Source organism: Bos indicus x Bos taurus, unplaced genomic scaffold (genome assembly GCF_003369695.1).
Source record: "Bos indicus x Bos taurus breed Angus x Brahman F1 hybrid unplaced genomic scaffold, Bos_hybrid_MaternalHap_v2.0 SuperScaffold_100136, whole genome shotgun sequence".
NCBI lineage: Eukaryota > Metazoa > Chordata > Mammalia > Artiodactyla > Bovidae > Bos > Bos indicus x Bos taurus.
In genome coordinates, this window is record NW_020867068.1 from 651,412 (window position 1) to 664,305 (window position 12,894).

The 12,894-nt window shown below is 38.4% G+C and overlaps 1 protein-coding gene across 1 annotated transcript in view; it reads right to left on the minus strand.

The window, feature by feature from the left end:
• Positions 1 to 12,894, minus strand: part of LOC113888444 (multidrug resistance-associated protein 4-like) — a 55,783-nt gene that overhangs the window by 12,537 nt on the left and 30,352 nt on the right. Inside the window, exons 7-9 of the mRNA XM_027535573.1 lie at positions 11,237 to 11,326; positions 7,769 to 7,941; positions 7,258 to 7,363 (exon numbers count right to left, since the gene is read on the minus strand). Of these exons, the coding sequence (XP_027391374.1) occupies positions 7,258 to 7,363; positions 7,769 to 7,941; positions 11,237 to 11,326 (369 nt within the window). The remainder of the gene's footprint in view (positions 1 to 7,257; positions 7,364 to 7,768; positions 7,942 to 11,236; positions 11,327 to 12,894) is intronic.

Here is a 12,894-nt window from a genome sequence, read left to right on the forward strand (position 1 = left end):
CAACAGTTTCTGGGTTTGATTTCTCCGGCAAAAATACTTAGCAGAGATTTGAGCAGAGGAAAAGAGGTAAAGAATATGCATAAGATTGTTTACAAATAGAAGAGGTGGATTTGAGATTCCTGGTCCTGGTTTTGGTCCTTCATCATTCATTTCCAAAGAATAATGGCAGACAGTGAAAATGTTGAACACAGACAGGTCACTGTTACAGCAAGTGCAGATTTTCATCTGCCTCCTTTGCTCTTGCTTCTAGGGAGAACGCAGGTGATATGAAGACTGGAGTGTGCAGAAGGGAGGGGACAACTATGCTCTTGGCTGAAGAGGAAACAGGTCCCAAGCACCCAGTGAATCCTAAGAACTACAGGAAGAACCCATCTTTTAACACAGAGACAGAGGTGAGTATTGGGATAAAGAGGATTTCTAATTTATCTGTCTTTTCCCACTGTTTTGGAGGGAGTAAGAAAGATTAAATTAGCTGTCCCTATGACTCCATTATGTTTAATAAAATTAAAATTGAGAGACCATCTTTATAAAATAGAATTCTGAAACATTAATGGTACTTAATGAACCAAAGTTGAGTAAATCCCTTTGAAGGGTCAACACAAAAACAAAGCTATTAACCAAGTCAGTTGTTTCCCAACAAGTCTTTTGCTTAATTTATTTAGAGTAAACAAAACTACTTCAAACAGCTGAGATAAGAAAAGGAGCGAAAAGCAAAGGAGAAAAGGAAAGATATAAACATCTGAATGCAGAGTTCCAAAGAATAGCAGGGAGTGATAAGAAAGCCTTCCTTGGTGATCAATACAAAGAAGAAAGAGAGGAAAACAATAGAATGGGAAAGACTAGAGATCTCTTCAAGAAAATTAGAGATACCAAGGGAACATTTCATGCAGAGATGGGCACAATAAAGGGCAAAAATGGTATGGACCTAAAAGAAGCAGAAGATATTAAGACCAGGTGGCAAGAATACACAGAAGAAGTATATCAAAAAAGATCTTAATGACCCAGATAACCATGATGGTGTGATCACTCACCTAGAACCAGACATCCTGGAATGAAAAGACAAGTGGACCTTAAGATGCATCACTATGAACAAAGGTAGTGGAGGTGATGGAATTCCAGCTGAGCTATTTCAAATCCTAAAAGATGATACTGTGAAAGTGCTGCACTCAATATGCCAGCAAATTTGGAAAACACAGCAGTGGCCACAGGACTGGAAAAGGTCAGTTTTCATTCCAATGGTAAAGAATGTTCAAACTACCACACAATGTACACATTTCACATGTTAGCAAAGTAACATTCAAAATCCTTCAAACTAGGCTTCAATAGGATGTGAACCAAGAACTTCCAGATTTGGAAGCTGGATTTAGAAAAAGAGGAACAAGAGATCAAACTGCCAACAAGAGAATTTCAGAAAAATATCACCTTCTGCTTCATTGACTATCCTAAAGCCTTTGAATGTATGGATCACAACTGTGGAAAGTTTTTCAAGAGATGGGAATACCAGACCACCTTAGCTGCCTCCTGAGAAACGTGTATGCAGGAAAAGAAGCAATAGTTAGAACTGGATATGAAACAACAGACTGGTTCCAAGTTGGGAAAGGAGTACCGCAAGGCTGTATATTGTCACCTTGCTTATTTAACTTCTATACCAAGTACATCATGTGAAATGCCAGGCTGGATGAAGTACAAGCTGGAATCAAGATTGCTGGGAGAAATATTAAAAACTTTAGATATTCAGATAACACCAGCTTTATGGCAGAAAGCAAAGAGGAACCAAAGAGCCTCTTGATGAAGGCAAAAGAGGAGAGTGCAAAAGATGGTTTAAAACTTAACATTCAAAAACTAGGATCATGGCATCCAATCCCATCACTTCATGGCAAATAGACGGGGGAACAATGGAAACAGTGACAGATTTTATTTTCTTGGGCTCCAAAATCACCACAGTGAGTGATTACAGCCTTAAAATTAAAAGACGCTTACTCTTTGGAAGAAAAGCTGCAACAAACATAGACAACATCTTAAAAAGCAGAGACATTACTTTGCTGACAAAGATCTGTATAGTCAAAGGTATGGTTTTTCCAGTAGTCATGAATGGATGTGAGAATTGGACTACATAGAAGGCTGAGTGCTGAAGAACTGATGCTTTTGAACTGCAGTGTTAGAGAAGACTCCTGAGAGTCCCTTAGATTGCAAGGAGATCAAATCAGTCAATCTGAAAGGAAATCAACCCTGAATATTCATTGGAAGGACTGATGCTGAAGCTGAAGTTCCAATACTTTGGCCACTGATGTGAAGAACCAACTGATTAGAAATGACCCTGATGCTGGGAAAGACAGAGGGAAGGAGGAGCAGGGGACGACACAGGATGAGATGCTTGGATGACATCACTGACTCAATGGACATGAATTTGAACAAACTCTGGGAGATGGTGAAGGACAGGGAAGCCTAGTGTGTGGCAGTACATCAGGTTGCCAGGAGTCAGTCATGACTGAGCAACTGAGCAACAACAAAACAAAATCCTACCTTTCTGTTTTTGTGCAAATATATTCATCACTAAAACAAAATGAACTTGTTACAAGAAATGACAACCCACTCTAATATTCTTGCCTGGAGAATCCCCATGGTCAGACAAGCCTGGGAGGCTACAGTTCATAGGGTGGCACAAAAATCAGACACAACTTAGCAACTAAACAACAACAGCTTCAGCACCTATAACCACAGGACTTCATGGTGACAACCCTGTTGGTTATGCCTGTTATCAACATCTGTCACCTCCCCAGCCCCTCCCTCAGGCTGGCTGCCTGCCCTCTGGAGCGTCAGGTTTTGCAGCAGGTTGACTCATCTTATGTCCACATTAAAGCTTTCAGAACAGACAGTCACCTGCTTTACAAATCCAATATCCCTTGGAGATATTCAGGGTTCAGTTCCGGCATACCAGAATATAGTGAATATCACAATACAGTCAATTACACAAAATTTCTGGCTTCCCAGGCTGTATAAAAGTTATATTTAGACTACACTGTAGCCTAGCAAGTGTGCAGCAGCATTATGCCTGAGAAAACAATGTACAGACCTTAATTTAAAAAATAATTTATTGCTAATGGGTGTACCTATGGGTGATTCTTGTTGATGTATGACAGAAAACAAAATTCTTAAAAGCAATTATCTTTCAATTAAAATTTAACTAAAATAATAATAATTTATTGCTGAAAAACACTATCATTGTAGACTTCAGCAAATAACACCAAAGATTGTTGATCAAGTACTCTTGAGAGTACTTGCCTGGAGAATCCCATGGACAGAGGAGGTTGGTAGGCTGAAGTCCATGTGGTCGCTAAGAGTCGGACCCGACTGAGCGACTTCACTTTCACTTTTCACTCTGATGCATTGGAGAAGGAAATGGCAACCCACTCCAGTGTTCTTGCCTGGAGAATCCCAGGGACAGGGGAGCCTGGTGGGCTGCTGTCTATGGGGTCACACCAAGTCGGACATGACTGAGGCGACTTAGCAGACACAGACACGGAGTGAGCAAATGCTGTTGGAAAAATGGTACCTATAGACTTTCTCAACTTTCTGACAAACCTTTAATTTGTAAAAACAAAAAAAAATGTACTATCTGAGAACTTCAATAAAACAAGGTATGCCTGTACCTCTAAAGCAAGCAATAAAGAAACTGATTCAAAAATCAAAGGTTTGAAAAATAACTATTTGTTATTTGTGATGATTTGCTGAATTGAAAACCAACTGGTAATCAGAAGCTCTAGATCAAAATATAAGATCTACACCTGGGGTGATTGGAGCACAGAGGACAATTCCCAACTCTGAAGCTGGGGGATGCATGTCTCTTAGTCCTCTAAGGTCTAATCCTGCTGTTCCAACAAGAGGAGTCAGCAACCACAAACATTTCAGACCAAGATGTAAACAAGTGGCTGAGTTTACATCTCCTGGTGGGACCTCCCTGTGACATCACTGATGACCTCCATCAGGGACCTTTAAACTGAAGGTCTCCCAACATAGGAGTAGGAAGGGCAGCTCCACACTGAAGGACAAGGTCATCATGGAAAACAATAATTTTGTTTTGTCAAAAAACAATGACATCCAGTCATTGCAAAGGTGATAGGCTCCAAAGAGAACCCTCACATGTCTCTTCTCTCTCCATCTTCCCCATTCACCCAGATGCTTGGTCTCCACACCCAGACACCAGCATCGATTCCTCTCTCCCCACTCAGGTCCCACATTCAATTCATCACTTGGCTCCTCTTCCTTACCTCCCCCAAATCCAACCATCTCACCATTTCTACTGCAGACACCTTAGTCTCAGCCACCAACAGTCAAGAGAGGGCACAATTGTGAGAGAGAGGGAACACTGCATTTGGAGAATTGAAGACCATCAATGGTTTTAGCTGTAAAGGAAGGAGGGGGAGCAAAGTAGGACAGAACTAGAAAGGTGGAGAGGGTCCAGGCTGTAAATTGCTCTGTTAAAGCATGTTAAAGATTCGTACACTGATCAGTTGAGAAAAAATTGAGGTTACAGAAATTTACCAGAAGATAGGCTTCCCTGGTGACTCAGATGGTAAAGAATCTGCCTGCAATGTGGGAGACCCTGGTTCAGTCTCTGGGTTGGGAGGATCCTATGGAGTAGGAAATGGCAACCAATTCAGTATTCTTGCCTAAAAAATCCCATGGACAGAGGAGCCGGGCAAGCTACGGTTCATGGGGTCGCAAAGAGTCAGACATGACTGAGAAAGTAACACACACGAGAAATTAAAGCATTAAATGAATTGAACATACTTTGATAACAACCACAAAGCTGATTGGTTCAGGGGATACAGATGTTCACATCTGTGAACCAGGTGCTGAGGGATAAGACTGAGGGATGACTAGCAGAGAGGCTTTCAAAACTCTGTCCTTCCTCACTGTTTCCCTAACCAATCACACATTTCAAGGTGACAATATTTCTAAGAATTAGATAATAAAAATAATCTGCTACTATTAATACTGGAATACCAAAAATAAAGCTGCAGGGTACATTTAGGAACAAAGAATTTATTTGAACAGACCCCTAACTGAGCTAGATCAAGCAAACTTTCTGCTGCTGCCTCTAAAGCCTGACAAAGGGCTTGAAACAGGTAAATTTTACAGCATTATTTACTTATTATGGAAGAAGGATGCTTTGGGGGACAGTCTTCAAAATATGCAGTGCTAAGAGATAAGAACAACAAAGCAACAAGAAAAAAGGAGAAATGAAAGGCTACTTTTCCAATTAGCATTCAAGAACACAAAATGAGGGTTTAAGACTACTAGGTGCTAAAAAAACATTTCTGGAATTTGAGCTACTCTACTGTAGTCTTGGAATTTAACCCAGTGCTTCATGAAAGTTTGCAGGTGGAGTTGGCTTCCTACTGAGTTGCTCTAGTCTAGACAACTGGCTACACTACTGGAGCCTAGAGTATTCCTGTGGTTGGGGATGCCCAACTCCTATCCTTGGACTCCTTGGAGCTCACTTCTCTGTATGTCCAGCTCGGTGAGTGAGGCTACAGGCAGTGCTTCAATCCTGACAGCCTGATATCTTATCTACTCAATGTCCCCACTGATGATCCATCTGACAATGCATGTGAAATTGGAGGCGGGGGTGTGGTGGTGATATTCCAGAAACCGTCTAAGAAATCAAGAGACAGTTCCGATATCATAAGACATAAGGAAGTTTGGATGTTACTGTTTATTACTGATTATTACCTATTTTGTGTGGACCATCAAAATACCTAAATATATCTTGCATTCTTTTGGACTGATTTCCCTTGTGGCTCAGACAGTAAAGAATCTGTCTGCAATGCAGAAGACCTGGGTTTAATACTTGAGTTGGGAAGATTCCCTGCAGAAAGGAATGGCTACCCACTCTAGTATTCTTCTTGGAGAATCCCATGGACAGAGGAGCCTGGCAGGCTACAGTCCATGGGGTCACAAAGAGTCAGACATGACTGAGTGACAAACACAGCCTTTTGGGATTATATGCAGCCAAAGGTTTTCCTCTGAGCCATGCTTTCTATATCATTTTATAAAGCCACACACTAACATTTACTGAAACTCAGCAAGCAGCAGAGGGAAACAACAAAAAAAGAAGATGAAAAGAGATAAGAAATAGAGGGAGGAAGGAAAAGAAAATAAGGAAGGAAATATTAAATTACTGAGAGGAAAGAGCCAATCAAATCTGGAGGGAAGATACTAGACAGGTGTCCAGAGACCAAAGCTTGGAGCCTACTGCATGTGCAGTGCCTAGACCTACTGTATAAGAGACTTATTAGTTGTTTATCTAGTCTCTCGCCTTGATTTGCCTTCCTTTCTAAACTCTCACCTGTGATGCACAGGTTCAGTCTCTGCAAGTCAGATTTCATAGGCTCTCTGGCAAGCTGGCCTTTTTCAGGTTGTGCCAGTAAGCGGGCACTAGAGGGAGACTGAAAGTGGGACAGAGCTAATGTTCTATCTGACTTGGCTGTTCCTGCAGCGTCACCTCAGCAGGGGGACCTGACTCCAGCTCCAAGCTTCCATTAGCACATGGAGAAATAGCCCCATAGTGCTTCCTCAGCACGTAAGACCAGCAACTGGGAAGTGACCTCTCCTTGGAGGCTTGAGCACCAACTGTAGGGGCTCTCTTCTGAGTTCTTAGGTCTGAATATCTGTCCTAGGACATGGTAGCTGCTTCCTAAAATCATTACCCCAGTGTTTCCTTTCATTTTTCTAACCTCCTATTCTTATGTAGCAAATTTCCTATATTAAATCCTTTCAGTTGAAATACTGTTTTTCTCACGAAGCCCTTTCTTCTCATGGACTCCCTTCTGACAAAAAGAGCTGAAAAATTCTGCAACCTTAGCCAACAACCTCCTGGCAACCTAAATGAGAGGCTAATTTTTTGATTAAGGGAATCAAAAAACACTGAAACAACTGTGACACAGTGAAAATGACTGTGTTCTAGCCTCTTGAAATATGAAGCTATAACTTGGGTTTGGAATATTTTCATGACTGGATGTCTTAAAAAATAACAATTCAAATATATTAATATTATATGAAAATATAAGGTTATTGGATATATTATTTAATAGCACATTTTGAAAGTAAAGTTAATTACTCGAGTTATTTTCAGGTATGAAAAGAGAAACCAAGAGAAGATTAAATTACTGGAGGTTTCTATCAAGTTTTACATGGAAGGATCAGTGCAAAATTGAATATAAGTGAAAACAACTGAAATGGTGTGGGTCTTACCAGTATCCGTTCACAGTCAATAACGGTGCTCAACCTGTGTGTGATGGTTAGCACAGTGCAGTCAGCAAATTTCTCATGGATTTTTTTTTGTATTAACTCACCAGTTCTGGAATCAGAGAAGTTGATATACTTCAGTGAAGACAGGAAAGGCAGACAAGAGTTAAAAATTAAAAATCAATGCTTTAACATATAATCTTGTTCCTAAAAAACTAACTATAAAAAGTCTATTTAGAAATTTACTATTTTTCATAAAGTGATGGAAAATAGTCTTCCCTTGAAATTGCTTGAAACTATCAGAAGCTGAAATCCAGCTTCCTTAGGATGCCTCATAACAATATTAACAGCATATAACTGTCTTGCTTTCTTCCTTTGTTTTCCTTTGTGATTAACATTATTAAAAGATATCTGTGGGTCAAAGAGAGCATAGAAACACTTTTCAGCATCACTAAATGTTTTCCATTTACTACATTTACAATTTGGATTCCAGGTTTCATGGACCTCAGCTACATACCTTGGATCCACATTGGATGTGGCTTTGTCAAGAATCAATATCTGATTTTTCCTGAGAATAGCCCTAGCAAGGCACACTAGTTGTCTCTGTCCAACACTCAGATTCAATCCTGATTCTGCTAATTTGGTATTCATTTCACTAGGCAGAGCTTTGATGGCTTCTTTAAGTTGTACCTGTGGATACAGAAAGAACAAAATTTCGAAAACAAATGACTGCTGAAGTAGAAAAGCCTCTTAGAATGTTAGAGCTTTGAAGTCCTCATGACTTCTTATGTATCTTACATATACAGCCCTGTGATGGGAAAAGCTGTTTCCAGTTAGTGTTCACTGAGAAAGATGGTTGGTAGAGTCAAGTCAGGACAGAAAGATCTCAATGTCCCCCCATCCCTGCCACATGCCATCCACCAACAACCCCCAACTAGGAATTAGTTCAGAAAGTCTCAAAAATTGAAGCTATTTCTCCCAATGTGGTTTAAACAGAAAATCTAAAAGGATCTTTATGGTTTAATCAACTTTACCAAAGTACATTTTGCATAAGAGGTGGTACATTAAAAGGAATTAAAAAGAAAAATTAGAGAAAGTATGGTTCTCTAAAGATATAATCTTATTAACAATTTACAACTTTTTAACGTTTAAAATAATACAAATTTAAACAATGGAAAACTCCATCTTATACATTAGTAATCCTGGGACATTTCCCAAGCTTAGTCTATAAATAGTGGACCAGTCAAGTGCATTTTCTTCAATATCATAAATGTCTTCCAGTGAATGAAAACTCACAAAAACAAGATAAAATATTACATTTTATCTCCCCCACAATATGGATATATGTGATGTTAATACTAATCTATCTTCATAAAATAATACTCATAAGATTAAAAAAACAAATCTTTAACTACCAAATATAATCTGAAAGAACACTTGGTGGTAGGGGTCAGTTCAATGAATATTCATTTTGGAGAAATATTATGGAGCAAGAAGCAAATTCAGGCTGTATTTAAAGTGAAAGAACAAAGAAGAAATACACTTCTAATTAAGAAACCAACAGATCGATGGCCAGTAAGTTATGTGACACAGTACAACGTCAGATAACAAAACACCAAGGGTGAATGAGTAGCATTTTTGTGATATCCTAAATGCTGGAGCACTTCCACGAATGTGATCCTGAACTGTGCTCCTGATGGAATCTAATCCCTAGAAAGCAGAATTCTGAGTCAGGATTAAATATGGTATTGGTATTTAGTGACAGCATACAAGGTGTACAAACTCTAAAGGGTAAAATTTGAATTGTGGTGCAAGTGGTTGGTCTTTGTTAAGACTGACATTCTAACTTCAAAGAAATAATCTCACACTTACTCCTGAGTTGGATGACATCACAAAACTAATCTGGTTTTTTTTCTTTTCCTTCAGGTTGTCCATATCTGCTTCATGACAAATAAGAGTTGTAAGGGGTAGTGTTTTTCATAAAATACTGTTTTCTGAGACACTGCATTTATTTATGAATCAGGAATAGTTATGAGATAATATGAATATCAAAGCTCTCTGTAGTGTAATCATAAAATCAAGGTATAAAGTATTAGAATGGAAGAAAAGGGCAACAGATGCAGTAGACAATAATAACTAGAAGTTACAACTGGAGAATCTGAACACATTAGACGATAGTGTAATATTACTGTTTTATTTCTTATTCGAGATAATTGTGTTAGATTATGCAAGAGAATGTCCTTGAAAAGGATAGAGATTGTGTCTCTTGATGACTGTGATAGACCCAGAATCTGCAACGATGCTTAAGAAGCTCTCAGAGATATTTGTTAGCAGTGTGAAGGCAGAAGTGAATCTCATCATATGACATATCTGTTCCTATAAATTAGAAAGTAAATCCATATAGACAGTTTACATATAACACTACTATTACGTGTAAAAGGATTATATTCTAATAACAATTTTTTTTTACTGGCTTTAGAATATCACATCACACTATAAACTGTGGAAAGCATATAAAAAGTTATAATTTAAGGAAAGTGGAGCAAATAATACTATTCAAAACTGTACATCTCAATATGAAATGCTTCAGATCATTTTTGAGGTTGGGAAAATAATGGAATAGAGCAAAGTTGAAAAACAATAAACTGAACTTATAAGGTACCCTATTTCTGTTATCATAAACATTTTTAAAGTAACCTGCTGTGTAGTGTATCTAATAGGTGCCAACACTTCTCACAGGAGGTTAACACAGGTGTCAGATGGTTCCCACATTTCATGGAACCTTCTTACTTCTCAAAAAGAAAGACTGTTGTGGGCTGGAAGAAGACAGGGAAATGCAATCAACAGATGGGGAAGAGCTTTTACTAGAGCAGGGCCAGCAATAAAGGAAGTTCACATAATACAAGGAAGGCCCAGGGAAATGGACATGTGACCTGTTGCCACCACAAGGACTGAACCATGTGGTTCCTGATGCATAGGCTGCTGACGCCCAGGTTTCTGGATCTTGGGTTCCTGTGTGATGAGACACACTTGTGTCCTAACAGAGATACTATTGATGCTGGATTTGTGTAACACAAAATTTTTTTAAAGAAATAAGCCATACTTCTCTGAAATGAAGAAATAAACCAAACATTTAGTACCTATTTATCAAGTGCTACGTTTTAAAAGCAAAAGACAGAGCTAGGTTCCATGAGAGATTAGAAGTCTGTCTATGGTTTAGAAATCTAAAGTTTCTGCCATCAGTAGAATCAATTTGCAAAACTAGGGCTAATACACAAAATAATTAGTATTAAAATATACAAACCAACAGCAACTTAATAGTCAAAATTTTTTCATGCAAGGGTAGGGAAATTCAGTGAAGTAGGGCAAGGGGAAACACAGCACAAATAACAGAAACTCCTCTAGAAATTAACGTATCTATATAAAACTGAGCCAAAACACCAGGGTTCTGTTACCTGCATTCATGCTGCAGCATTAAAATGATATAATCGCCAATAAGTAATCATCACATTCCAACTAAATAATTTACTTTTATAAACACTTCCTTATGAAACTTCATCGCATTGTATTGGAATGATCTTGTTTATCTTTCAGTTAATAATGAAAAACTAGTGTCTCCACTTAGATAGCCCCTAAGGCCAGAGGAATAAAATGAACATTGGAGGGTAATTAGGGTAATTAATTTACTAGGTCACTCATAGAATGTGATCCCACAGTTTTAATGTCTAGTGTAATAAGCTCTGTTAAGGACAAAATAATGTATCTAGTTGCTTGGGATTCTATAGAAAAAGCTAAAATGAAAACATGAGGAATTATATTATTGGTTTTCATTATCAATATACACATTTTAAGTGTACCCATCTCATCACTGTTCTCCTGGAAAGTAAACAGTTAAAATGATAAGCTTCCCTTAATTACTTGCAATGCTATGAATGTACACACACAGATACTGATGCTAATAAGTTAATAACATTACATAAATTACCTCTTCTAAGACATTCCACAGTTCCTCCTCCAAATACTCATTAAAGGGATCCAAGTTTTTCCTCAGTGTTCCAATGAATAAAACAGGTTCCTAAATACCACGAAATAGTGAACATTAGTACCTTAGTCTCTTTTCTTTTCTTTTTTTTTGTTGTCTCTTTTCATTTTAAACCAATGCTTATAGAAAAGAATGAAAATACAAAATATCAAAATTCACTGCAATTATTAATATTAAAGTTACAAATGTATGTTTACAAAACAGTATCTCTAAAATAATTTTCCATTGTACAAAGTGTGCTATAAAAAATCCTCTGGACTATTAAACACTAAAAGAAGAAAGTGTTTAAGAAGTATTTTCATCTTAAGAAAAAATAAATTAAGAAAAGAAAGGAAAATTTTATTTTTTAAAAAAATTTGCCATTCTGGTAATAAATATCTGGTTAAACACACACACACAAACTGACATTATAATCACATGAGAAAGTTTACATCAAGATCTACATAAATTAACTGTCAATCCTGGTGTGACTGGGAAACATCAACTGCATGATTAGTTGAGGCTTATGCTTCAAAGCAAAACCATTCAGTATTTATACTTTGGCAATGAAGAATAAACTAGGTTACTTTCTCCATTGGTCAGACTGTCTTCTAGGATCTGGAAATCTCTCCCCAGGTGTGAATGGAACATCCCCACACGTTCAAAGAGAACGTCAGCTCCTGGGGCCTGAGGCACCTCTGTCCGTGGAGAGATCACCTCTGATTCTGCATCAGCTGGTCCCCACGTTCTCTCACCTGTGCGTCAGGATGACCTGCCTCACAGAACCTCGTTACTAACTGCAAGGCCAGGAGGACCTGAAACCCACTGTGATGTGAGCCATAATAAAATTATTTAAATAGCTTTTCCTATTCATCTACCTATTCATCATCAAGAGGAGCCACAAGTAAATTACACTGGAATCATATACCTCCTGAGTTTCAGGAGAGAATATGTACATAAGCTCATGTAGACAACTTACATTTTCTTCTGGAAGGCTCTAGTAAGCCAGGTCATAAGAATATGGGCAGCAGAGAAGAGCCCAACTGGCTCCTTTCAGTGAAGGGGGCAGAACAAGGGGAGGCACACGTGTGGGAACAAGAGGAGACCTGACTCTTCCACAGTGCCCGGAACTGCTCGGAATCACCAGCCTCAAAATCCTGCCTGGTCTTGGGGCTGGAGTTTCCTTCTAACTTCATGAAAGTCTGAGAAGATGAAGAAGACAAATATTTCTCTTCCCTAGTCATGATGAAGAATGATACTTTAGAGAGCCTCCCATACCTTCTCTCCCTATTGTCTCAGTTTTAAGTCTAGTGATCAAGAAATGAAAGCAGAAGGCACAGGACAGTGTGCCACCAAAAGAGATATATCCCTAAGGAAAATCCAAAATTAAAAATATACTATGTAGGGAGCTTCATTTGCACAAAATTGATTAAGTGACCGATAAGCCTACAAAGCATTGAAAATCACCAGAAATACACATTTCAAAATGATTATTGAATTGAACTGAAAAATCCAGAGACTCAAATTTAAAGTTTCCCCTAAAACTCTTGAATTTAGAAACAAAGATTAACACCCATCTAAGCAATAGTACGAGTTCCTTGTCAGGAGAATAACCATCATTG